The 26542-nt window shown below is 40.9% G+C and overlaps 1 protein-coding gene across 2 annotated transcripts in view; it reads right to left on the reverse strand.

Annotated features, from left to right (window-relative positions):
• Nubpl (NUBP iron-sulfur cluster assembly factor, mitochondrial) overlaps positions 1-23533 on the reverse strand; it is a 198857-nt gene extending 175324 nt beyond the window's left edge. The window contains exons 1-3 of one of the 2 annotated variants that reach the window (XM_055608620.1): positions 23395-23533; positions 22792-22939; positions 20490-20524 (exon numbers count right to left, since the gene is read on the reverse strand). In XM_055608620.1, the coding sequence (XP_055464595.1) occupies positions 20490-20524; positions 22792-22939; positions 23395-23502 (291 nt within the window). In that variant the 5' untranslated portion in view covers positions 23503-23533. Of the gene's footprint in view, positions 1-20489; positions 20525-22791; positions 22940-23244; positions 23257-23394 lie in introns of those variants that run through there. The other variant, XM_055608621.1, reaches the window with a different exon arrangement.
• Between the last annotated feature and the right edge of the window lie 3009 nt (positions 23534-26542).

Raw genomic sequence — 26542 nt, forward strand, 5'->3', positions numbered from 1 at the left:
AAATGACTTCAATCCTCAATCTCTCCTTCATAAGCCATCTCTATCTCAGAGAGATCACTAGCAGTCACAGTTGCTGAAAGTAAAACAATCCTAAAAAGAAATTAAACCAGGCATGGTGGTGCACACCTTTAATCCCAGGACTTAAGGAAGCAGAGGCAGGCAGATTGCTGTGAGCTCAAGGACAGCCTGGTCTACAAAGTGAATCTAGGACAGCCAAGGCTACACAGAGAAACCCTGTCTCAAAAATAAATAAATAAAATCAACATAGATGATCTTGAAACCATCCTGCTCAGTGAAATAAACCAGACACAAAGGCAAAATATTCTATGGTTCCATTTGTAGGCGCTATACAGAGTGATCAAATTCACAGAGAAAAAGTAGGTAGGCCACTACCAGAGGCAGGGAGGTTGCTGTTAATGCGTACTGGGTTTCAGATTGGAAATGTGGTAAAGGTTGGGGGAAATCAGAGGCGAGAGTTACACAGCCGTGTAAATGTAGCTGCTGTCAATTAACTGTACATTTAAAAGGTAAATCTGGGGCTGGAGAGATGGCACAGAGGTTAAGAGCACTGGCTTTTCTTCCAGTCCTGAGTTCAACTCCCAGTAACCACGTGATGGCTCATAACCATCTATAATGAGATCTGATGCCCTCTTCTGGCGGGCAGACATACATCCAGGCAGGATACTATATACATAATAAATAAATCTTTTTTTTAAAGGTAAATCTGTGTTGTCTATGTTACCTAACTAACGAAGAGATATTATCAGATACCCACACTACCTCTTCTTTCACCATCCTTGCCCTAACAGCAGCAAGTCCCACTTCAGGGTATTTGTGGAACCTATCAGTTTACCATGACTTTACCATCACATTGCAAACCAATACCTTCAGCCTGCATTCCTGCATTAGCCACTAGCTAGTCTTCCTGTTTTCCTTAAGTCTACTCTATACATCATGGTTAGATCCATTAAAGAAAGGCAATAATCATGTTAAGACCCTGATTAAAACACCACTATATCATACTCAGGGGGAAACAAAATTAAAATTTCCCCTTGGATTACAGTCTCTTGTAAGACATGTACCCACTGACCTTTCCTCCAGTTCATTTTAGTCAAATGACATTCTTCCTTATTCTCAAATATTCCAAGATGAAAGATGCTTGCTCTTCTTGTACCTCAGTATCAATTCACTCATTTCTCTGCTTAAGTTCTAGGTCCTACCTCAGATAATCCACAGAAAAGAGCGCTTTGCTGTTTCTCATAACTGCTAAAATGGTCGTTTATTATGCTCCTCCCACTTGACTATAAGATCCTTAAAGACGGAAGATAACTAATACACACAGACTCCAGGAGAGTGATTAGCACGCAGCTAAGTACCTAGTAATTTCTGGAATGAGCACACCTTAGCTTCATCTGCAGATGGACTACATTTTATGCCTCTGTTTTTCATTTCCTAGCAAACCACTTATAAAGCAGTCGCTTTGGACTTTCATCACAAGGTGAACATCTAAAATTACCTAAGTGAAACACCTCTCCTGCCAGCACCAAGTACCTCCCAGATTCTTTCTGCTCAAATTCGTCCTCTCTTCACCAGTTCCTCACTTAGGAAAGGAGAAGGATGGTCAAAGTTCAGACTCCCAAAAATACCCCCCATTTAGCCTTTCCCCCTTTAGCTACAGACAGGTCTTCTCAAAAGATACATCACTAAATGTCTATTAAACCTGAATATTTAATTGATTTAATTGCTTAGATGCTTTCTACTTTAGTGTCTCTAATGGCATCATTTAAATCACCTTTTATCTGGCAGCCATATGACAAAATAACAGCCTTAATTTCTATGACAAGTCTTCTATCTTCTACAGATATAAGCACAGAGCTCAACAGATAAAAACCACAAATCAAAGGAATTATGCTCATATTCAACAAAAACTTTCACTCCTCTTTCTTGACCCAGATACTCTTCAGCTGCATAGGATGTTTAAAATAGCCTTTTAGAAACATGATACAGTTATCTTATGCTGCCTTTTAATCATTTTTAAAGGAAATGCATATTTGAAGAACAGGATTAGACACAGTCTTTTTTTATTTAAATTTAAGCCACCCAAAGAACCCACAGGCCAAGACTAGCACCTCAATGAGTTTCCATGGTGACTAGCAAAGAGCCCTGTCACACTGCAGATAACATTCCAGTACAAATTTGAGGTCAAAGCTGTTTCAAGGCTTGGAGAAGTCTTAAGCTTTCTGCTTTGTTGACAGAGAGCAACCTATTCCCATGTAGGAAATATAAGCAGCCTTCTGAGATTACCTGAAGACTTTCCTCCCTTAATTCAAGAATGTCCCATTGTTTAGGAGTCACAGGCAGTGATCCAGCTTGTCACTGGTTGCTCTTAGCAACACCTATCCTGTTATCTGTCCCCAGGTAATGGAATCTCCCCTTAGAGCAGCGGTGGAAGAGGTCTCCCAGCTAGGCTGGGAAGGGGTTGTCTGGCTCACTGGCACAGACCACGGCCCCTGCTCTCTAACTGGCTCTACAGAAATACAAAGGAAACTTACAGGAGACAAGAGAAGAGAGGGACTTTCTCAAGAAGTGTCTTAAGAATCTAAAAGAACTATTTAAAACAGCATTTTTATTTTTTTTATTTAGTTTTTTGTTTTTTTTTTTTTTTTTTTTTTTTTTTTGTAAAACTGCTTGATGTGGTTACTTTGGCAAAGCCTATGAGAGATGCAAAAGGAAGCAAGACATGCTGAGAGGTTCAAGCTGGTAATTATTTTTGTCTGATTGTGCCAACAATAAATAATGGCTCTCTAAAACTGCTTCCCTTTCCTCTAAGAGCTCTGACCCACTTCTGTATGGCAATGCTGACCCCAGCCCTTTCACACAGTGCATCTGCCAAAAGTGAATGAGCACATGTCCCGATCAGAAAGAAACAGGCTGGAACAAAATCCATCATGAGAAACAGTCCATGGCCTAAACTAAAGCTTCAAAAGGCCACAACCTAAAACAATACCATTCTGATTTCAGATGTATTTCCCTCACCTTTAATCTTATCAAAGCTTGTTTTATATGTACTTAGCCACTGTATCTTAGAGCATTTATCATTTCATTTTGCTGTATATCTTTTAACTGAAAATTAAAGGTGCTGAAACACAAAAGCTTCTCTAAGCATAATTCTCCGAGGGCAAAAATGAGCATTGGTAATTTATGAGCATTTAAGAAAGACTTGGAACCCATTCAAACCTTCAGAAATTTCCACTAAATGTAATCTATTTTCAGTCAGCTGGCAATAGTTTACTAGGTATGTAGCGATGGTCCAGGCAGTAGTAGCAATTCTTTAGGATGTAGCCCTGACTCCAGGGTCAGAGGAACTGTACGGAAAGTTTTGATTTCCTTAAAAACTGTTATGGGGCTGAAGAGATGGCTCAGAGTTAAGAGCACCCGCTGCTCTTCTCCAGTACTGAGTTTAATTCCCAGTAACCACTTGGTGGCTCACAACCATCTACAATGAGATCTGGTGCCCTCTTCTGGCGTGCAGGTGTATATGCAGGCAGAAGACTGTATACATAATAAATAAATAAAATTCTTTAAAAACTCAGTTATGTTATGTAAATATGTTTTTGTTTTAGTCCCAAGTGTGGGATTTTAGTGGGCAATAGTTGTCCACAGCTGTTAACTGTCCTGTGCAGGGGCGGGAGCGGGGCTTTTGTTAGCTGCTAAAGGCCTGCCAAGTGCAGCATGGAAAGGGGCGGCCTAGGACTCCGAGGCTGTGACTCGACAGCTGAGAAAAAGAAAATGTAGTGTGCTGGCTGCTTCTGTGCTCGACAGAGACTGGTAGAGAGCCCTAAAAGAATCCCTTGACCCTAACAACCGGGAGAAGTAAAGGGGTTGGCCTTTTCTCCCCACTAACCTTCTCTTTCCCACATAAGGGTTGGGAGGTTGGAAGGGAGGTTGAGGCCTATACACCCCAAATAAAGAAGAGTTAAAAAAAAAAAAAAAAGAGGCTACAATGATGTATAAAGGGGCAAAGAGCAAGTGATGTGATCTGAAACCACTAAGAAGGCTTCACAGAGGAGTGACCGCTAACAAGGGAGTGAGAGATAACAGAGCTGACACAGAGGCAAGGAAGACATCCAGTCGGTGCAAGGAGGACAAGCCAAGTCCAGAGTAGAAGACTGGTGGTAGCCAACCCTAGGAACTGAGCTGCTCAACTGGGGCAGAGACCAGGATACAAGAACATCTCTACAGACAATGGGAGAAATCAGTGATCAATTCAAGGTGAGGGAGATCAAAGGGATCAAAGCAAAAGAAAGGGGCTCTTTTGTTTTGTTCTGCTTGAGACATGGCCCCATGTGACCCAGGATGGACTCAAACCTGATATGTAAATAAGGACGACCTTCAACTCCTGATCCCCCTGTCTCTACCTTCCAAAGGGTAGTTGTAGATGTGTGCCACTGCACCTGGAAAAATGTTAAAGTTTTACCTAGATTCACAACTGTACAGAAACGAGATACTTCTCCAATTAAAATGGCCAACAGTTAGTGACTGGCAGGTGAGAATAGACTAGGGGAGAAAAGATGAAGGATGAGGACATCGTGAACGGTGCAAGGGTTCTGTTACTCCTTGTGTCAGACATGAGTTCCACGTTCCCTTCCCTTAAACCTGAGGAATCACAGGTCAGTTTCAACTAGGCAGATGAACCAGGTTAGCTCACAAAAGGCCATACAGCTCCCTCCTTAACGACCAGGACACCAACGAGAGGAGCACTTGGTCACCAGCAAAACAGGTAAAATATGATGAAGTTTGTGTGTGTGTGTGTGTGTGTGTGTGTGTGTGTGTGTGTGTGTGATTGTGTGTGTGCAAGCGGCCACGTTCAAGTGCACACATACGTACATGTCAAGATCTGAGAACAAACGTGGTGCCATTCCACAGGCCCATTCCCCCCAGCCTTTGTTTGAGGCTGGGTCTCTCACTGGCCTGGAACTTCACGTAAGCTAGATTATCTGGCCAGCAAGTTCAAAGGGTCTGGCTGTCTCCAAATCCCATATCTGAATCCCATCACGAGGATCCCAGGCCCACACTGTGCTGCCTGTTTTTGGATGTGGGTTCTGAGTCTGAACTCAGGTCCACCACATACTTCCAAGGCAAGCACTTGACCAACTGAGCTCTCTCCAGCCCCTATAAATGTTATTTTTGGTTTTTTGGGGGAGGGTATTTTGTTTGGTTTTGATAACTCAATTTCAGTTCTTAAGCATGAATTTTGTAGATGACAATATCCTGTCAGTCACAGGGTTGAAAACACCTGGAACTGACATAGCCTGCATCAAGTATGGCCTATAGAAAACAATAGCAAAGCCAGAAGCTGAGTGAAACTGAGGCTAATGAGGATTGGTACTCCATGCATGCACCCAACACAAACATTCTGTGTGTATAAGTACACCTAAAGGAAAAAGAATTAGTAAAGGCAGACAGGAGATGACCAGCAGATACTCACAAGTCCAAAACCCTAAAAGAGGAATTAAATGACGCATCAAGAACAAAAGTAGAAAGATCAGGACCAACGTCTCTCTCTGAGGCCAGAAGGGGAGAATGTAATGAGATTTAATGGTGAGAAAGAATATAAAAGAGGTTATGATAAAAGGCCACTTTTCAGTGAAATAGCAAAGAAGAGCATGTGCTGGAAAAGAAGCACCTAGAATTCGGCAGAAGACCTGAGAGCAGCAAAGCTAGCTGGGAAGAGCATCAGTGGCCACCAAGAGAAGCAAGGGGAAGGCAAGGCAGCATGGGCATGGCACCACATACAGTTCCAATGCCTGGAGGCTAAGACAGGAGACCAGCCTGCACTACAAAGAAAAAGCCCGTTTGAAGAAGGAAAGTGTTGAGGAGCTTGGTGAGGCAGGGTAGATTTGAGACGAGTCAAGGAGAAAGCCAATATCAACTGGAAACAAGACTCTACTAAACAGTCACTCCTGCTATGAACTGACTAAAGTGGAAAGGGCAAGATCTTTTGAACTGTGCAAGCACCATGCTGAGCATACAGCCTAGGAGACTACGGGCCTCAAGTCATGAACAAGCCTACATATTAAAGAATGGAAAAAGTTACTCATCAGGAATGCACTGTGTATGAATGAGTATGTAGCTATGACAAATATCAAATATTTGCAAGAAATAAAAATAAAATCATGATCAATATTTCTATTTTTATCCTAAAAATATGTCAGTTTTTATAAAGACAGGAGACAGGGTTTATTTTCTGAATATCTCAGTTAATGGAAATAATTGTGAATTTCACTGCATTTATAAGATTTTCTTTTTTTTTTTTTTCTGAGACGGGGTTTGTCTGTGTAGCCTTGGCGGCTCTGGACTCACTTTGTAGACCAGGCTGGCCTCAAACTCACAGCAATCCTCCTGCCTCTGCCTCCCTGAGCACTGGGATTAAAGGCATGCACCACCACACCCGGCTTTACCTTTGAATTTTAGAAGAGAAAGCAAAAAAACTAAGAGATTTGCAATTGCTCCTCCAGGACTGGGTTTCCTGACCCAGCTTCCCCTCTTTTTTTTTATTTAATTTTTATTTTTTTATATTAATTACAGTTTATTCACTTTGTACCCCAGCTGTAACTCCCTCCCTCATTCCCACCCAATCCCATCCTCCCTCCTTTATCTCCTCCCATGCCCCTCTCCAAGTCCACTGATAGGGGAGGCCCTCCTCCCCTTCCTTCTGATCCTAGCTTATCAGATCTCATCAGAACTGGCTGCAATGTCCTCCTCTGTAGCCTGGCAAGGCTGCTCCCCACTCAGGGGGAGGTGGTCAGAGAGCCAGCCACTGAGTTCATGTCAGAGACAGTCCCTGTTCCCCTTACTAGGGAACCCACTTGGATACTAAGCTGTCATGGGCTACATCTGAGCAGAGGTTCTAGGTTATATCCATAAATGGTCCTTGGTTGGAGCATCAGTCTCAGAAAAGACCCCTGTGCCCAGATTTTTTGGTTCTGTTGCTCTCCTTGTGGAGCTCCTGTCCTCTCCAGGTTTCACTATTTCCCCCTTCTTTCCTAAGATTCCCTGAACTCTGACCAAAGTTTGGTTATGAGTCTCAGTATCTGCTTTGATACGCTGCTGGGTAGAGTCTTTCAGAGGCCCTCTGTGGTAGGCTCCTGTCCTGTTTTCTATTTTCTCCTTCTTCCAATGTCCATCCCATTTATCTTTCTGAATGTCCCTCTATCTTTAAAATAATTATACATTAAACATAAAGTATTATCTTTCCTCTAAAATAGCTTATTGAATACATGATACTGAAACAAAATATTTTCATTCCGAAATACTTGCTTTAATGAAAACATTAAAAGTGGCTAACAATGATAGGGGAGGTCCTCCTTACAAAGTGAATAAATAATTTATTAATCAATTATTGTAAATGTTTAATTATGATAATTAATTATTGTAATAATTGCAATAATTACTTGTGACTAATAAAAAAAAATTTTTAAAGGCTAACAAACCAGAAAAGACCATCTGCTAAAGAAAAGATGAAACAAACTTCATGAACTTCAATTAAGTGGTCGCATCAGGGTTTCCCACAGGAATGTGAGAAGCATCCTTCTACTCTCAAGTCACACCATAACTACACTGCACATGATGGTGTGTACAGGCTAGACCTGCAGCAAGGACAGGGGCTCACTTAACACTGTGAGCACACGCTGTGTACCAGACACCGGCCATCTTGTTACACAACCGTGAGGAAGGTTGAGGCGGAAGACACTCAGTATACAAGAGTCGGAGCAGAAACAAGCCCAGCTCTGCCTGATAACGAAAAGCCAGGATTTAAGCTAGTTAGTGTAGAAAATACTGTTTTGAGTAGAACTACATAATAATTTTCCAAGTACTGGGTCAGCTTTTCCAATCCCCAAAACTGCATCGTTTTAGGATTTGAGAGATTTGTCTGTTTGAAAAAGCGTCTCATGTGACCCTGGCAGGCCTTGAAGTGGAACCTGCTATGTAGGATGACCTCGAACTCCTGATTCTGCTGCCTCTACTTCCCAACATCCAGCTATAATCCTATAGGCATGTGCCACAACACCCAGCCAAAGCCTGACTCTTGAGCTAGAGTTTCCAAGTCCATCCTAACAGAATCACAGACCTTCAAAGGCTTTGGGTAATATTAGTCACATTGAAAGGACAATGTGAAGAAAGCAGTACATCTGCAGGGAATGTGTGCAAAGCATTATGTGATCACAGGAAAAGACAAATATTTTGAGATAAACATCAATGGAAAAAATAACCAAAAACACAAACTCTTTGAAGATAACACTGCTTCCTTTTCCATTTTTAAACCCAATTAAAAATGTACTTAATGAGTCAATCTAAAAATGGAATGTAAGAACTTAAAATTAAGTTTTGCTAAAATAATCAAGTAAAATACATTGACTTTTACTTCAAAATACTGTTTACAGAGTATTAATCAAACTGTTAATATTAAAAACTTGTTTGCAACTTACTATAGGATAGACTCTGTACTAAGTGTTTTATATGTATTATCTCATTTTTATTTTGTTTCATTTGTTTGCAGTAAATAAAAGTGAACACGCTATAGAAAACTTATTCAAAACTTGAATCTGTGCCTATTTTGTATTGGAGAGGCACTCTCTTTACTTAACTCTTTCCATGGCCATTATTCACCAATCAAGAGCCGGCACCTGGGAAATAGATGCAGTGAAAACAGAAGTTCAAACCCAGCCTGGGCTATATAGTGAGCTTGACTACATCCTGAGCTATGTCATGAGCTCAAATCCAGCCTGGGCTATAGAGTGAGCTTGAATACATCCTGAGCTCACCATGTGCCATCACTACACTTAGACACTAAGGATTAAAGAAAAGGGGGGTGGATAAAATCGTCTGAATTGATTTCCAGAGTGGTTATACAAGTTTGCATTCTCACCAGCAGTGGAGGAGGGTTCCCCTTTCTCTACATCCTCTCCAGCATGTGTTGTCACTTGAGTTTTTGATCTTAGCCATTCTGATGGGTGTAAGATTAAATCTCAGGGTCATTTTGATTTGCATTTCCCTGATGACTAATGCTGTTGAACATTTCTTTAAGTGTTTCTTTGCCATTCGATATTCCTCTATCAAGAATTCTCTGTTTAGCTCTGTACCCCATTTTTTAATTGGATTACTTGATCTGTTGCTGTTTAGCTTCTTGAGTTCTTTATATATTCTGGATATTAGCCCTCTGTCAGATATAGGGTTGGTGAAGATCCTTTCCCAATCTGTAGGTAGTCATTTTGTTCTGACAACAATGTCCTTTGCTTTACAGAAGCTTTTTAGTTTCATGAGGTCCCATTTATTGATTGTTGCTCTTAGAGCCTGTGTTGTTGATGTTCTGTTCAGGAAGTTGTCTCCTCTGACAATGAGTTCAAGGCTCTTCCCCACTTTTTCTTCCAACAGGTTTAGTGTATCTGGTTTTATATTGATGTCTTTGGTCCACTTGGACTTTAGTTTTGTGCCTGGTGATAAGTATGGATCTAATTGCATTTTTCTACATGTAGACTTCCAGTTAGACCAGCACCATTTGTTGAAGATGCTGTCTTTTTTCCATGGCAGCTCAGTACCCAAGTGGATTCCATAGTAATGGGAACAGGGACTGTCTCTGACATGAACTGATTGGCCTGCTCTTTGATCACCTCCCCCTAAGGGGGAGCAGCCTTACAGGCCACAGAGGAAGACAATGAAGCCACTCCTGATGAGATCTAATAGACTAGGGTCAGAGGGAAGGGGAGGAGGACCTCCCCTATCAGTGCACTTAGGGAGGGGCACGCATGAGAAGGGGGATGGAGGGAGGGATTGGGAGGGGAGGCGCAAGGGAGCTACAGGGGGGATACAAAGTAAATAAAGTGTAATTAATAAAAATAATGATAATTTAAAAAGGAAAAAAAAATCACTGTCTCCCAGATATTCGTAAACCAGCAGAGAAGATAAGTAAACCCTCATGACAAAGGATGTCGGGGAGCTGTGCTATTCCCAGAGGACGAGGTCAGCTTTAGGGAAAGGAGCTTGTTCAACCCATACTGAGCTGGAAATGCTTAGAAAGTGGTCATCTGCAGCAAATAAATAGATTGGCAGTTCTAGTGGCCAGGAATGGTCTCTGGAGTAGCAACAATTAGCATCAAGAAACAGGAGTCATAACCATGGCTAAAATGACTGAGGAGGCCAAGAAGAACCACAGAGTTGACAAAAACAACTCTGAGAGTGAAAGGGTTAGACTAACTTTGTAACCTGTATGTCTTCTAAAGCCTATAGTTTTGAGTTTTAGGTTCAGGTTAAGCTAAAGCCTCTTAGTACCTTTCCAGAGAATGGAAAAATGTGACCCTATCTATGAGGACAGATAGAAAAAAAGGCAAGCAAGCAATGACCTTCACTCAGCAAAAAGAAAAACTCCTGTCTTTGAGATAGCATTTCTTAGCAACAAACCTAGACTTCTTCTGAGTAGCTTTTGACCTCCGGCCAAAAGTCTGTAGCCCCTAATCTTCAAGGATGAGCTAACCACCCCCACCTTCAATTGCAGCTGCATCCACACTTGGCAGGACTGGCCAAGCTTGAGCACCTAAGACTAACCAATTATCTTACTTTATAGCTTCCTCATCCAATCCTAAATTGCCAAGACTGCAACTTCAAATCTCCCGCAATTTTTCTTTTAAAAACCTAAAGCCTTTGTTTCCCAGTGCCACTCTTTGCTGACCGGCAGGGGTGACCCCATTGCACAATGGTTAATAAACCTCTTGCTTTTGCAACAAGTCTTGGTCTGGGGGAGTTTCTGGGAAAGGCGCGATCTTGAACTCCTGAGCTGTGAAACCCCAGGTCTTACAAGAGAAAGTTTATTTCAGTCAGAAGTTCAAGGGTGCATGGTCATCGTGGCAGAGAAGCTCTGGGGCGAGAGCTCGCAGCAGCCAATCACACTGCACAACAGGAAGCCGTGAGCCATGAATGCTACTGCTCGGCTCTCTCCTTTCTCTATAGGCCAGCTCCCAGCCCAGGGAAGGGAACTGCCCCTCTCCGGCCTCAACTAATCCAATCAACACAATCCTCGAAAGCACGTCAAAGGGCTAAATAACCCCTCACAATTGTGTCCAGAGCCTTGTCTGGTGATTCCAGATTCTGCCAACTTGAAAATTGACACTAACACTAACCATCACAGCCACTAGTTATCACCAATGTTCACTTCTAGAAAAGGAAAAAGAAAATAAGCTGCATACTTACACACTGCAAAATTTAACTAGATCCTCAATTCAAGCACATAAGGAAGAAGTATTTTGTGTTACCCACGTCATGAGCACTGTACTAGTTGCTGCTGGAGGTGGCCATGACGAGAGACAACCAACTTGGAATGGGGGAGGAAGGCTGTTTGTTTGGTTGTTTCTTTGGTCGTTTCTTTGTTTGGTTGTTTCTTTGTCTGTTTGGCTGACTGGTTGATTGGTTGTTTGGTTGGTTGGTTGAAATACCATCTCAGTATGTTGACCAGTCTGGCTTCAAATGCCTACCTCCAATAAACATCCTGTCACAGCATAGAAATGGCTGAGACTACAGGTACATGCCCCACCACAGGCTTAACTGAAGAAGAGTTTCACTATGTTACACAGGCTATAACAGTTTTTTTTTTTTTAAGTTTTATTTTTAAGGTTTAATTTTATGTATGTGTGTGTTGCAAGGTATTATTCCCATTGTGAACCCTGGGATTATGAACTGGGAAAAGCTGTTTGGTGTGGCTCAGCCCTAGCACACACCTTTAATTTAAGCGCTTTCTGAAAACAGGATTAAATAAAGTTAACCCTAGGTTAAGAGGTGAAGCAAGCAACCAAATTGACAGGAAGTGAACATAGAAAAAAAGTCATAGCAAGAGGAAGTCCAGAGACACACAGATAAAGAGATACACAGGAAGCAGAAAGAAAGGACATTGAGTCGAAAGGTATTTAAGACAGCGTGGGGAAGAAGAAAGGGTTTTTTCCTTCTGGGACATGAGTTAAAGAGGAAGAGCCTTTTCCTTCTGGGATGCCAGCTGAGTAGGAAGATCAGCTGGGTCCTTTCTCTCCCTCTCTGAGCTCACAGGTTTTCACCCCATCATCTGGCTCCTGAGTCTTTACTGGTAAAATCGAACAACTGGAATTTTCTTTCTTTAATAACATATGTGCATGTGGTTACAGGTGCCCTTAGAGGCCAGAAGCATCAGGGTCCTCTGGAGGTGGAGTTACAAATGACTGTGGGTCGCAAAAATTTGAGTCCTCTGCAAGAGCAGTACTCCCTTCTTTTTTTTTTTTTTAAGATTTATTTATTTTATTATGTATACAGTATTCTGCCTGCACGCCAGAGAGGGCACCAGATCTCATTATAGATGTTTGTGAGCCACCATGTGGTTCTGGGAGTTGAACTCAGGACCTCTGGTAGAGCAAGCAGTGCTATTAACCTCTGAGCCATCTCTCCAGCCCCCTTTCCTTCTTAATGGCTGGCCTATCTCACCATACCCTACAATCCAGTTCTCAATGCTAAGAATAAAAACGAAACAGGTGCTCGATCTAGCTACATTCAACCTTAGTTCTGTAATTTTCTTCCTTGGCGACTCTAAACAGGTCACTTAATTTCTAGGACCTTCTGCTTCCTGTCTACAGTGGAGATGGAGGCCGCAGTAGTAGCTTTTAAATACTATAATACTAAAGAGAATAAAGCAGCACTCAGTCCAAACAAGGAGCTGGCACAAAATTCACTTTAGAAAATGCAGTTTATTAGGAGACGTAGGGCCGAGTGACCATGACTGGACCCTAATGTGGGGAAGAGGGCATTAGACCAAAAACGGTGCCTTGTATGAGAGAACAAACATGCCGGGGCTTACATAGACAGAAAGACAGACACACTATGAGAAGGAGGCCAGAGGAGCCCGACAGCAATCCCAGCTACGAAGGACAGATCCGATTTTTAAAGCTTTGGGAGAGGAGACAGGGAGCTTTACACCATGTGACGCAGTTCAACACATACATGTAACAGAGAGCACAGAAGAGCAGGTGCAGGTAAAGCCATCGATCAGGGACAGTTGTAAATGCTCTAAAGTTGACCTGGTGTCTTAAAAGGGCAGGCTCGTGTTCTAACAGAAGAAGAAATGAGCTAAGAAACGTGTCATGGGGATTATTCTATATGAAGTGCTAACTAACTGGGTTAATAAGTGTTAGTTATTATTTTAAAAACACTAGAATGACCACATGAATGAAATTTAAGAAAAAAAAAACAGTGCTACTGAATTCCACAACACAGGAAAAGACCCTTACTTGGAGGGAATTTAGTGAACATGTTACTGAGCTGAGCTGCCCTCAGAGAAAGACTAACTGATGAACTGTCTGTTAGTTCATAAGCAACCCACAGACACACATTAAGAGAGTAGCTGGATTTTTGTAAGCACTCAATTCCTCCACCCTCCCCCACCCTTGGACAGAATATAACCATGATAGGCACATAGGCAGCCTGGAAAAGAACACAGAAGGCTGAAGGAAACTACACAAAATATTCCTGCAGAAATGCAGAAGGTTAGAAAATGATCGAATGTTTTGTTTGAATAGCAGCAAAGGTTTTGGGGTATAAATCTAGCATAACAGCTCTGTGTGATATGCCAGGTACAGTGGGGGAATTGGAACACAGGTAGGAAGTAGGCACACCATGATGTGCTAGTCTGTGAGTCCCAAAGGCAAAGACTGCATCTTGTCAGTTTCTGTAGCTTCCAAACACAGTATTTGAGACAGAGTAGACACTCAGTAATTGAGGTTTGAATGAAAAGGCCAAAAGCAGCAACATAAGCTGTCATTAAAACGGGAATAGTAGAAACAAATACATATTGGAAAAAATAGAGAGAGGATATGAGCTGGCTGAGAAAATGCAGCCAGGACAAAGTGTAATCAATGAAGGCTATAAAACGGATCAACACAGCATGGTCTGTAGTACCCCTTTCCATGAGAATCAAACACAACTCCACTCATGCTGGGGAAACTGCTTTTGTCTGGAATAAAAGCTATTCATTGTAGGTAATTTACTCTTGTATTTGCCCTTGGATCTATTTCATCATTTTAAGGCATTTGTCTTCCTTTTATCTTGCTGGGTTTTCATAAAACTTTAAGATTATGCAATGTTTAAGATTATGCAATTATACAAAACAAAATAGAATCTTTTTATAAAATAAAATTTTATTAAAGATTTTGATTAAAACTTTCTCATTAGCAAAGAAACAGTTACTAAAAAGAATTTCAACTATATACCATCAAAAAATATAGCTAGAGCTTACAACATAGCTCAGCAGTAGAGCGCTTGCGGGCACAATAGACACTGGTTCAGTTTCTAACACCTCAAACGAATAAAAAGATAGCTAAGATAGATACAAGGACACAGATACACACAGATATAATGCATACATGTATATGTGTACATGTGTGTACTGCACAGTTATCTGTATTACAATACACTTTTATAAACGCAGTCTTGTCAGGCTACAAGTCTCTCTACTGTGTTTATTTCTCTTATGTTTCCAGGAAGCCTGGCAGGGACTGTTACAGGTTCTCCATACATTTGCTGAAGTAAGATGAATCGTCTTAGGGAGCTTACAGAGCTTATCAACAGCTGCTGGTGGCCTTTAGTTCCCTTCTCTCAGACCCAGTGCTCTTTCCCACTGGGCACTGAAATTATAATGCAGAGGCTAGAAATATGAGAGCAGCTGGCTGCTGTTCCAGAGGATCCAGGTTCAGTTCCCAGCATTCACAGGGCACCTCACAACTCTCTTTATCTCCAGTGCTAGGGGATCTAACACCCTCTTAGAGCACCCATGGGCTTTAACTATAGCCACGTGGTACAATGACATATAAATGTGGCCAAAACATCCATATACATAAAAATAATAAATAAATGTTTTTCAAAAGACTTTTAAAAATATATATTGTAAAAGAATAAAGCCTATAATAAAAGTAATTTAGAACAATAGAAAAATAAAGAAATGAATGTCAATATTCATGGTGAGAAGTACATTAGGTAAATGTTAGAGAGGGAGGAATAGGACTTGATTTCCAGTGTTTGACATGCAAACACATGTGAACATAAACCACACACACAAAAGTTGTCTAAACGTATCACTAGTGTAACTTGGCAGTACACACCTGTAATCTCAGCACTTGGAAAGCTGAGACAGAGGGATTGAGAGGTCAAAGACCGGCCTGAGCTACAAAACAAGTTCCGGCTCAGCCTGTGCTACCTGGATCCTCTCCCCAGCAAAAGAGAGAGACGGAGACAGAGAAAGAAAGAACGAACAAGCAAGCAAGCTCACTGGCCCTTCCCTTAACACATCTACCTCAACACGCATGCTAACTTCCCTTTAATTCCAAACTCCTCTGCAATTACAAGAGGAAAAGCCATTTCCTCTTTATTTAAAACTATCCTTTATTTAAAACTAAAACAGAGAGGGGGCCATTAGCAGATCAGACCTTTTTAAGAAGACTTCAGATCTCTAGATCCATGGTCTCTGATGTCAGCACTGAACCATCCAGGGGGTTAACACAAACTGGACAGCGCTCTTCTGCATCTAGGATTCCTGATTTATATAAGGTCGAAGGTAGGGCTGAACTTGTGTATATCCAAAACTCTTCTAGGTGTACTGATTCTGCTGGTCACAGGGCACTGTGAAAGCAACTATCTTGTATCCTAAATAAACAGAGACCAAAAAGAGAACAGCAAAAAGAAAAAAGCCACACCTCTCTTAATTATCAGACTTAGAGTCAAGAAAATGCTACAAGCATCCCCTCCTTTCTTAAAGAAACATTAAATAAAAAGTCAGAAAGAGTCTAAAAAATCGGGGAACAAGATCTCCAAACTTCAAAATATTACTGTTAATATAAAATGAATTTCCTTTCAGATAGTATACTATTTTTGTAGGCTGCGTGTGATGCAGTGCGACAAACCTATCTGTATATTAAATACCAACCTCACGTCACTTTAAAAAATTTAGCAGGGCTAAATAACTATAATTGAACAGAGGGATGTGCAAGAGTCTAAGGACTCTTGGGAGACACAAAGGGCAAACAGCCAAAGAGTATGAGAGAAAACAAACTGCCTACAGGGTCTGTGCCCAGCTGCCAGGTTTCCACAACCAGAACAAACACATGAAGGAAGAGAAGCTTCCTCTAAACTGAAAACACTTAAGGCCAATTTCCAAGCATGCAACAGCTTTTAAAGCCAACAACCTGACACATATTTGTAACAATTTTAAACTTTAAAAGCCATAAAGAAAACCTTAAAAGTTTTGAGGGGAAAACAACATGTTATTAAAGACTAATACAGATCAAAACGCATTGGGCATTTTCAATAGCATTTCAGGAGAAAATGGAATATTGTTTTCAAAGTTCAAACAGTGATTTTGAGCCTTGACTTCTACATCTTCATTTAAATAATCAAATACAAATACAGAACAAGGATTTCTTCAGAAATTAAAGAACGAGAAGAGCTGACTTCCTGAACAAACTGCTTCTCTCCTGAGAAGCTATCACAGAGGTCCAACAGGCGTCACCGAGTGACAGCTGTGGGGCGGGCAGAATGACACATGGCCTCTAGCTCCTTTCAGGGCCCCCTCATCTGGGGATCTGGCTCTTGTCCCTCTTTCTCTATGATTAAGCTAAACCTACCAGAAAATCTAAAGTTGTCCCTCCTTTCTCAGGATCTTTATGGAATTATGCCACAATTCTCTTTTGCCATTAAAGGCAAGCTACATGAAGTAAGATGGATCTGCCCACCAAACCACAGAACTCGAGGATATATCCAGAAAAACAAAAAAGAAATTCAAAAAAAAGACAAGATAAGTGAGAATCAAGAAAGTGTGTCCCTCACAAAGAAAGAGCTGTAAGGAAACGGGTTTTCTATTTTGGCTTCATGGGAGGATTCCCTTAGTGTAGGAGCACAACTTTTAAGAAACCACAACTTTCCTCTACACATCCAGTTCCAATACTTGGTTCTATAGTGAATGAAGCTGACAAGCAAATATCCTGAATGTGTAATATCCTCACATTTTCAGAAACGAAGGCCAAAATCTTGAGACATGAACATGCCTAGCTCTGCATTCTAGCAAATTCTGGATCCCTGTCTCAGCAGTACAGTTACAGACATAACAATGTCATTTTTCCATATGTGCTGTCCATAGAAAACTAAAAGTGCATGACAGAAAATAAGTGAAAAATATGGCCACAACTATACACATTAATAATTCTTAACTGTATTTCATATATTATATATGTATATATATAAATTTATACTTTATATAGTCACATATTTATTTATATATGTATTTAATATATAAAATGAAATATGCTAGAACATTTTTAAAAACTAGTAAGTTGAAAATAAGAAACCATACAAAACACACATTTCATATATATGAAAGAGAAATTAAATTGTGAAATACATGTGTGTTATTAACTAATTACTTATAGGATTACATAATATGTCCAGTGTTCATTTTCATTTTTTACTATCTAAGAAAACAGATAATACCCATCAAATGTGAGAACATGTGTACGCTTACAAACTACAGCTAAAATAAAAGACAGAGCACATTTCCTAGAGAACACATATATAACTTGCTTAGTAAGTACGTACACAATGTAAGACTGCCATTGGAGGGCCATCAAAGTGGTTCAAAGAGCACTTGCCCCACGGGCCCCGCAGCCTGAGTGTGACCCAGGACGCACAGGAGACACCCAGATGGTGGGATGCATCTGTAAGCCCGGATGCCCACTGCAAGATGGGAGGAAAGAACAAGAAAATCCCCCAGAGCTGCACGCCAGCTAGCCTGAAGCATGCAGCAGCGTAGCATGGAGAAAAAAAAAAAAAAAAAAAAGGAAGCCCTGCCTCAAAAACAAGGTGGAAGGAACCCAGTTCCCAAGCCTTTGACCTCCACACTGTATGCATGTATCTGCCCACACATTCCCAAACATACATACACAGTAATAGTAAATACAATTTTAAAAAATTCTTTTAAAAAACCTGATGTCATTGTAGTGAGCTTGGGAGGTGGCTCAGTGGTAGAGCAGCAGGGGCAGGCCTAGAATGCATAAGGTCCTACATTCAATCTCCCAGTCCCAGAATGAAATCCCACTGTACTTTGATTAGAATAAGTGACAAAGAAGGAACCAACCTAAATATTTGAAAAATCATATGGAAACCTATTACCAGAGAAGCTTCCTAATATATATATTTATATAAATAGAATTTAAGTAATTTAAATGATAAATAATTTAAATATAATGTGAGAGGCAATATCCCAACTAAACATCTTATGCCACCTACAGTTCAGGAATGGGTAACATCTTGTTGAGTAGTTGGCCAAAGATGTCCCACAGACACACCTACAAACAACTCAGGCTATTGCCAAGGCTACTAGTTAGTGTCCACTACCTGATGGTAAAGACCTATTGCCAAGACAACAGTTATTATGTCATTGAACATAGAGAAATAGAGTTAGTGCCAAATAGAAACTTCACAGCTCCTGACTAGAGTTCATGGTGCTAGAAACTAATTTGCATGCTATCAGAGAAGAAAAGTAATCACAAATTTCACACAGCTATAAATCCTGAGACCTGCTCCTGCCTGAAGATGTATTAATGCAATAGAGGCATAGATATTATGGCAGTTGCCAACCACTTTTTGATTGGATTTAAGGCCCACTCCATGAGATGTATCTACACCTGACCCTGCTAGGGTGGCCAAGAACCTGAGACTATATGGGTCACAGACCTAAAGAAAAACCCAATACTATTATTCTGCTACAGAAACACAGCAATAAAATAACTCCTAAGGATGTATTGCTATACCCATAAATGAATGCATCGCTCAACCCTCATCAGAGAAGCTTCTTCTTGCAATAGATGAGAATTAGCACAGAGACCCACAATTGGATAAAGTGCAGTGAGAGAATTTGGAATATTCAGCCAAAACTGGGATGTCTTCATCAAACCCTTTCCCTTAAGATTCAGGGATCTATACAGTAGCAGGCAGAAAGATTCTAAGAACCAGAGCCATTCCTTTAATGACTCCAAGGAAATAGCATTCCCAATACAACAGGGCTAATGCTCAAAAAGATCCTGTACTAGTTGAAAACAGACAAAATACCAGTACTGAGAAGGGGAAGTGGACACAAACGCCCACCCCTTACCAAGACACATTCTGCCACTCATGCCTGCTGCAAACAAGAAAATCAGCTTTCCTCAGCAGAGTGTCATGGCTTTGTTTTATTTTTCCTGCTTTGTTTTTTCAGAGAGAACATGGAGTTAAGTAGGTAGGGAGATGGGGAGAATCTGAGAGCAATTCAGGGAGGGGAAAGAATATAATAAAAACTGCTATTTACAATTTTTTAATAAAAAGTAAAAAAAAAAAAAAAAAACTCCATTGGAGTAGGCTAGGGAGATCCATGGTAGAGAACCAGCCTAGAATGTAAAAATCCTAGACTCAACCCCATAGGGAAAAATAAATCCTATTGTCCTTTAACTGGAGTAAGTGTGGAAAAGCAAGAAACAACCTAAAAACTCACTCAAAAGAAAAGTAATCAATCATGAAAGCAGCAGCCAAAAGGATGAGGTACATGGCTGAAGGAATAGCTCAGCAGTTAAGGGAACTGCTGCTTTTGCAGAGGACAAAAGCTCTGTTCACAGAGCCAACATGGCAGCTCACAGCTGTATGCAACTCCAATTCCAGGGATCTGGCCTCCTCAGGCTTCTGGACACATGAACTCATACAAATGCACAAAGAAATAAACTATGAATATTTTAAAAAGAAAAAAAGGATGAGGACTGTCACAAAATATGCATGAACATGTAGATTTATCTTTATATGAAGAGACGAAAAGCTGAACAAATGCTTACAAAACTATTCTACAGTTAATCATGTAGTACAAAAGAGAAAATGGACAATCCTTCAATCCTATATTATCCACATATTTTATTCAAATTCTGTTCCAAAGGAATAACACTACTTTTATATATTTTTAACTTTTCTTATCAAGTTAAATAAGTTGAAACTTATTTCCACTGAAGCAGGCATAGGAGCACGTGCCTGTAAACTTAGGATCTTGGAAGCTGAAGCAGACAGGCTCTGAGTTAGCTTGGGCTACAAAGTTAAGATCTAGACACGCCTGGGATTCATACTACGGCACTAGCCTCAAAAAGAGATGGACGCAGAACATTACTAGCGCAGATATAGACTATAACAATAAGTATTTTAGAAAAATGGCATCTGTGCAAGAACTTGAAAGCCCATTACGGGCTACATGGTCAACATTTAATTGCAGCACCGCTGTTACTAAATGGAGCAGTACTAATGGCAGGATTGTTAGTCCCTTAAAAATGTGCAGCTGACTGAACTAGACTACAGCTTCAGGCAACATTACATCACTGCCTTAAAAGCATTGTAATGCATTAGTATTTCTAAAGATGAATACCTACCGAATCATTCGCTGCCAGCGCAAGAGCAAGGTTCACTAAAAGAAACAGAAAGAAGTCAGTTTAGTAACTCTCCTTCTGTGAAAATTAACTTACCTTTCAACATTTCCCTCACTTGTGGGGCACAAGCATGCGGCGAAGAACAAAAAAGAAAATAACTTTGCAACTACCAAAAGATGCTTGTCCCATTCTGAACACTTTAAATAGCTCATTATAGTCTGCTACAATTTTGTTCAAATGTTTCACTTAGTTTTTCTTAAAGTAATGTTAATGAATATATGTAGTTTACTTTCAAGTTTTATTCTTAAAAATTAATTATTTGATAAGTAATAGAGCCCATTTTTCTCCTTAAAATAAATGCTGTTACAGGTATCAGAGTACATAACCCACACATATACAAGCATACAAAAAGCTAGGACACTGTACAGAAGGGAGAAGATAGATGGTGGGGGGCAGAGTACAGTAGCCAAGCCGCCCATGCCAGTGATGCTAAACACAAGAGGACGAGAGCACTATCCCCCAAAACACAGGCGGCCAGCTCTGCAGCCAGGCTAGAGTTGAGAACATAGAGCCTACAGTACTGTATTTGCAAGACTGATAAATAAACAGGTTCTCATACTGCCCTTTTTCCACAGTCTGAGTCCCATTTCCTTGCAGAACAACGCTGTCAGTACTATCAGGAAAGTGGCTGCAAGCATAAACTGCAAAGCAGACCTAGCAAACCCAGCTCTGCCCCCTTCCATCACTGCTTCCCTGGCTACTATGTTATCTGTCTGCTTCCTCCTCTATAAAAAAAAAGGTATCTCCTACTTTTATAACTGCTGTGAGGATTAAAAGAATATTGTATATAAAGTTTTAATCTAGGGCATGGTACTTATAAATCTACTAATATATGACAAGTTAATTTTGAATTCTCACATTATTATTCATTGCCATTTCTTTAGAAATAAAAGATTTCTCTTGGAAATAACTATTAGTCTAGAGTGTTAATTCTATTTTAGAACCTGTAATATTTGGTGCTAAAATATCATCTTATTGACAAATTGCAATCACCAAAAAGGAGCACGAAAAAGATTCCCCATCGACTAATGTGCTGACGTAGAGCATACGAAGACTAGATGACCTGGCGGGGAGATGCCACCACATAGGTAATGACTTGTCAAGCAGGCATGAGGACCTGAGTGTGACTACAGCACAGGGAAGAACGGGAAGGACAGGCAGGCCCGAGGAGCTCGATGGCTAGTTAGCCGTGGAAGAAACATGGGGAGGGCTGGAGGAGTGGCTCAGGGGTTAAGAGCAATGGCTGCTCTTCCAGGGGTCCTAGTTCAATTCCCAGAAACCACATCATGGCTCACAATCAGCCATAATGTGATCTGATGCCCTCTTCTGATGTGCAGGTGTACATGCAGATAGAGCATTATTATATTATATACATAAAGTAAATAAATAAATCTTTGAAAATGAGAGAGAGCCTGTTTGGGCTGGAGAGATGGCTCGGTGGTTAAGGGCACTGGTTGCTCTTCCAAAGGTCCTGAGTTCCTAGCAACCACATGGTGGCTTACAACCATCTATAGTGAGATCTGGTGCCCTCAACTGACTTGCAGGTGTACATGCAGGCAGAATGGTGTATACATAATAAATGAATCTTTAAAAAGAAAGAAAGAAAAAGAGAATAAATAAGGACAATGTTACCCTCCGCCTCCACACACATGTACCTAAACATAGGAACACACATACATATAAACACCCACACCCACACACACACACCAAAACACTAGATATTTTAAAAAACTAAAACAATGTTAAACTTAATCAAGTGTTTTCAAAGATTAGCTTTTGGTGACTTTATAAATGGTGCAAATAGTGTGATTAAGCAGAAAACAAACACAATAACAGGTATTTTCGTTGCAAGTATACAGCTATATGTCCACTGATAGACTGGAAACAAACAAATAATTTAGTATACAATGACTAGATTTTAAAAGTATCAGCAGCCAACTACTGAGCACTTCCGTGGAAGACACTGGGCTACGTGGTTAGTTCAATTTGCCTGTCATCATCTGAAAGAGGTTGTCTCAGATTCCCAGCCAAGTGCACAAAATACCGGTAAGACAGGCTAACTTCTTGCTCTATTGAGTAGACAATCTGGAATCGTGTTTGGTTCGGATCCTACCCGTTACCAAATCCTAATGCCAAGGAACTGCAAGTCAGAAACGTGACAAATTCTAAGCCTGAAACGTGATCCTTCACGGCCCATCTGACAGTTCCGCACAACCCTTCCTCAGGAAAGAACACCTTCCAGTACCTGCGGTGGTGGACTTTCCAACGCCACCCTTTCCAGACGCCACAACAATAACTTCTCTAACACCTGCTATGGGCTTCTGCTTCGGAAGTCCTCGGGACATGATTTGTGTTCTTCTTTGTTTCAAGGCCTCACTCTCGGCGCCTAATAACTTAAAAAAAAAAAAAAGTGATTTCAATCAATCATCCTCGGTACTGGATGCTATGCTCTAAAAGTGAAAACAATCCAGAGTTTGGGTTTTAACAGGGTTTTCTTTTCTAAATCTGTTTGTTCGTCGCCACCGATTTATCCTTTAAGTGCTATTTATTGAGTGTTAATGTGAACTGCAAAGATAAATTGTTTAAACTGAAATTTGTCTGCCAGGATAGGTGAGGATGTTAAAAAATGTGAAGTGGCCTTTTTCCTGAGGTAAGCTCTCCACATACTTCCCTTCTCTTTCACCTATTCACTAATAACCTCCAGGCAAGAGAGAAGTGTGCACGCCACGTCCATGCTCAGGAGAGTCTGGGGACCACAAGCCCCAGCCACCCCCTGGAGGGCCCGCTGGCAGGAACGCGCAGGCGCCTGCGGTCCGGCCCGCACCACCCCCGCCCGCTCGGCACGCACCTGGAGCCCACAACCCACAGCTCGGCAGCCCAGGGGCGGGACGGAGGCCCCGCCACCACCCCGGAGTGACGCCCGGCCACAGAGCAACAAACGCCGCCAGGTCCCCATGGCGCGCAGCTTTTCCCGGGCCCGGTGGAAGCGCTTCGCGCCGGGCGCGGAGTAATGACGTCACGTGGCAACCCATAGCGTCCCCTGCCTGGAGACGAGCCGGATGGGTGCTTCTTCAGCTCAGGAACTCTGTTTTAATTCTGATTGTCACCAACTACAAACATTTTTGCAGCTTCTGACCAGATATTACCAACGCCTTTTCAAGTATAACATTTTATTTTATCCTTCCATAGTGAACAAGAAGACTTATTAGATTTTTTTTTTTTTTGGATGTTTGGAGGGTGGCTTTACGCTGAGAGGATGAATCCAGGGTTTCGGTCACACTAGGCAAGCACGCTACCAAAAAGCTACATCGCCAATCCTCTTTTTACTGATTTAAAAGCTGAGATTTAGAAATTTTAGTAAGATTTATCCCATCTTAACAGAAAAGAGAATTGCTGGAACTTGAAGATTTAAGTTTTCCTTATTGCATAGTACTGGATGTGTCATTTAAATGCTGCCACTGTTGAAGTTTCTGCATGCCTCATACTATATATGGTCACTTCAACAATGCCACTGTTAAGATTTTTACACCACACACCCACTGCGTGTGCCCTGCAGTACGACACCGTGCTAAGCTAGCCACCGCTTTGTGCTTGTCTTGCTGACGGTTCACAAAGGACATGAGGATGCTTTACTAGATTCAAAAAAGTTTAGCTAAATCAGAAGATAGGATGAATAAAAGATGATGAGAAGGAACTTCAGGGCTGGGCTAGCGATATCGAGTTTGTGTAGCATATGAGAGGCCCTGGGTTCAATCATTTGCAAGGGGAATGGAGTGAAAACGGAGCTTGAGGAAGGGAGGGGGTGGGATTTATCCTGGTGGAAGTAAGACTGTGTACATGTAGATTTAGAGACTCATCACTATGTCTAAGACAGATGAAAGAGAGAAAAATAACTTTGAGAAAAATAACTCACAAACTTATCCACACACTAGACCCAATCAAAGATGGCCAGAGGAATGGCTACACTTTGCCTTCAATAATCTCCAGAAGACTTTCTAGGGAGGGTTTTCATTTATTTCATTCGCTTATTTGTATTTGTCATATCAAAGATTAAAAATCAGTTTGTTTTTCTCTGATCTAATTCTTAATCTTAATATCTTTATTCTAGGCATAACAACATCAAAGAATTGCCTTAAGGATTAAATATTTCTAGAGAAGTGCATTCCATTTCTTAAGCTTTGAAAAAGCCTCCGGTTCTTACTTACTCCCCCTCAAACTCCTGCCCTTTTTGTTTGGTGCTCTCTGCCTTCCTCCTGCCATGACTCTTTTGGCTTGCCTTCTCTTACATGTTCTTTTGCGGCATGTTTTCTCAAATGATTTTAGATTAGTTCCCAGCTCAGTTTTCATAAATGATAAGCAAAAATCAGCTTAAAAATAAACTGTATACAAAATCAACTCAAAAAAATCAGAAGCCCTCCTGTATACCAAAGACAAAAGGGCCGAGAAAGAAATAAGGGAAACAACACCCTTCACAATAGCAACTAATAACATAAAGTACCTTGGAGTGACTCTAACCAAGCAAGTGAAAACCTCTTTGAGAAAAACTTCAAGTCTCTGAAGAAAGAAATTGAAGAAGATATCAGAAGATGGAAAGATCTCCCATGCTCATGGATTGGTAGGATTAACATTGTGAAAATGGCCATCCTGCCAAAAGCAATCTACAGATTCAATGCCATTCCCATCAAAATACCAAAACAATTCTTTACAGACCTTGAAAGAAAAATTCTCAAATTCATATGGAGAAACAAAAAACCCAGAATTTCCAAAACAATCCTGTACAACAACAGAGCATCTGGAGGTATCTCCATCCCTGATCTCAAGCTGTACTACAGAGCAATAGTAATAAAAACTGTATGGTATTGGCATAGAAACAGAAAGGAGGATCAATGGAACCAAATAGAAGACCCAGAAACAAACCCACATATCTATGAATACTTGATTTTTGACAAAGAAGCCAAAACCATTCAATGGAAAAAAGACAGCATCTTCAACAAATGGTGCTGGTCCAACTGGATGTCTACATGAAGAAAAATGAAAATAGATCCATACCTATCACCCTGCACAAAACTAAAGTTCAAGGGGATCAAAGACCTCAACATAAAACCAGACACATTAAATCGGTTAGAGGAAAAAGTAGGGACGACCCTAGAACTCATCGGCACAGGAGACTAACTACTTCCTGAACAGAACACCAACAGCACAGGCTCTAAGAGCAACAATAAATAAATGGGACCTCATGAAACTGAAAAGCTTGTGTAAAGCAAAAGACACTGTCATCAAAACAAAACGACAGCCTACAGATTGGGAAAGGATCTTCACCAACCCTTTATCTGACAGAAGGCTAATATCCAGTATATATAAAGAACTCAAGAAGTTAAAAAGCAACAAATCAAGTAATCCAATTAAAAATGGGGTTTGGAGTTAAATAGAGAACTTTCTGTAGAGGATATAGAATGGCAGAGAAACACTTAAAGAAATGCTCAACGTCCTTAGCCTTCAGGAAGATGAAAATCAAAATGACCCTGAGATTTCACCTTACACCCATCAGAATGGCTAAGATCAAAAACTCAAGTGACAACACATGCTGGAGAGGATGCGGAGAAAGGGGAACCGTCCTCCATTGCTGGTGGGAATGCAAACTTGTACAACCACTTTGGAAATCAATCTGGTGCTTTCTCAGACAACTAGGAATAGTGCTTCCTCAAGATCCAGCTATACCACTCCTAGGCATATATCCAAAAGATTCTCAAGTACACAACAAGGACATTTGCTCAACCATGTTTATAGCAGCTTTATTCGTAATAGCCAGAACCTGGAAACAACCCAGATGCCCCTCAGTTGAGGAATGGATACAGAAATTGTGGTACTTTTACACAATGGAATACTACTCAGCGATTAAACATGAGGAAATTGTGAAATTTGCAGGCAAATGGTGGGACCTAGAAACGAAAATCCTGAGTGAGGTATCCCAAAAGCAGAAAGACACACATTGTATA

The sequence above is a fragment of the Psammomys obesus genome, unplaced genomic scaffold (assembly GCF_907164565.1).
Source record: "Psammomys obesus unplaced genomic scaffold, mPsaObe1.curated_primary_1811, whole genome shotgun sequence".
NCBI classification, from domain to species: Eukaryota; Metazoa; Chordata; class Mammalia; order Rodentia; family Muridae; genus Psammomys; species Psammomys obesus.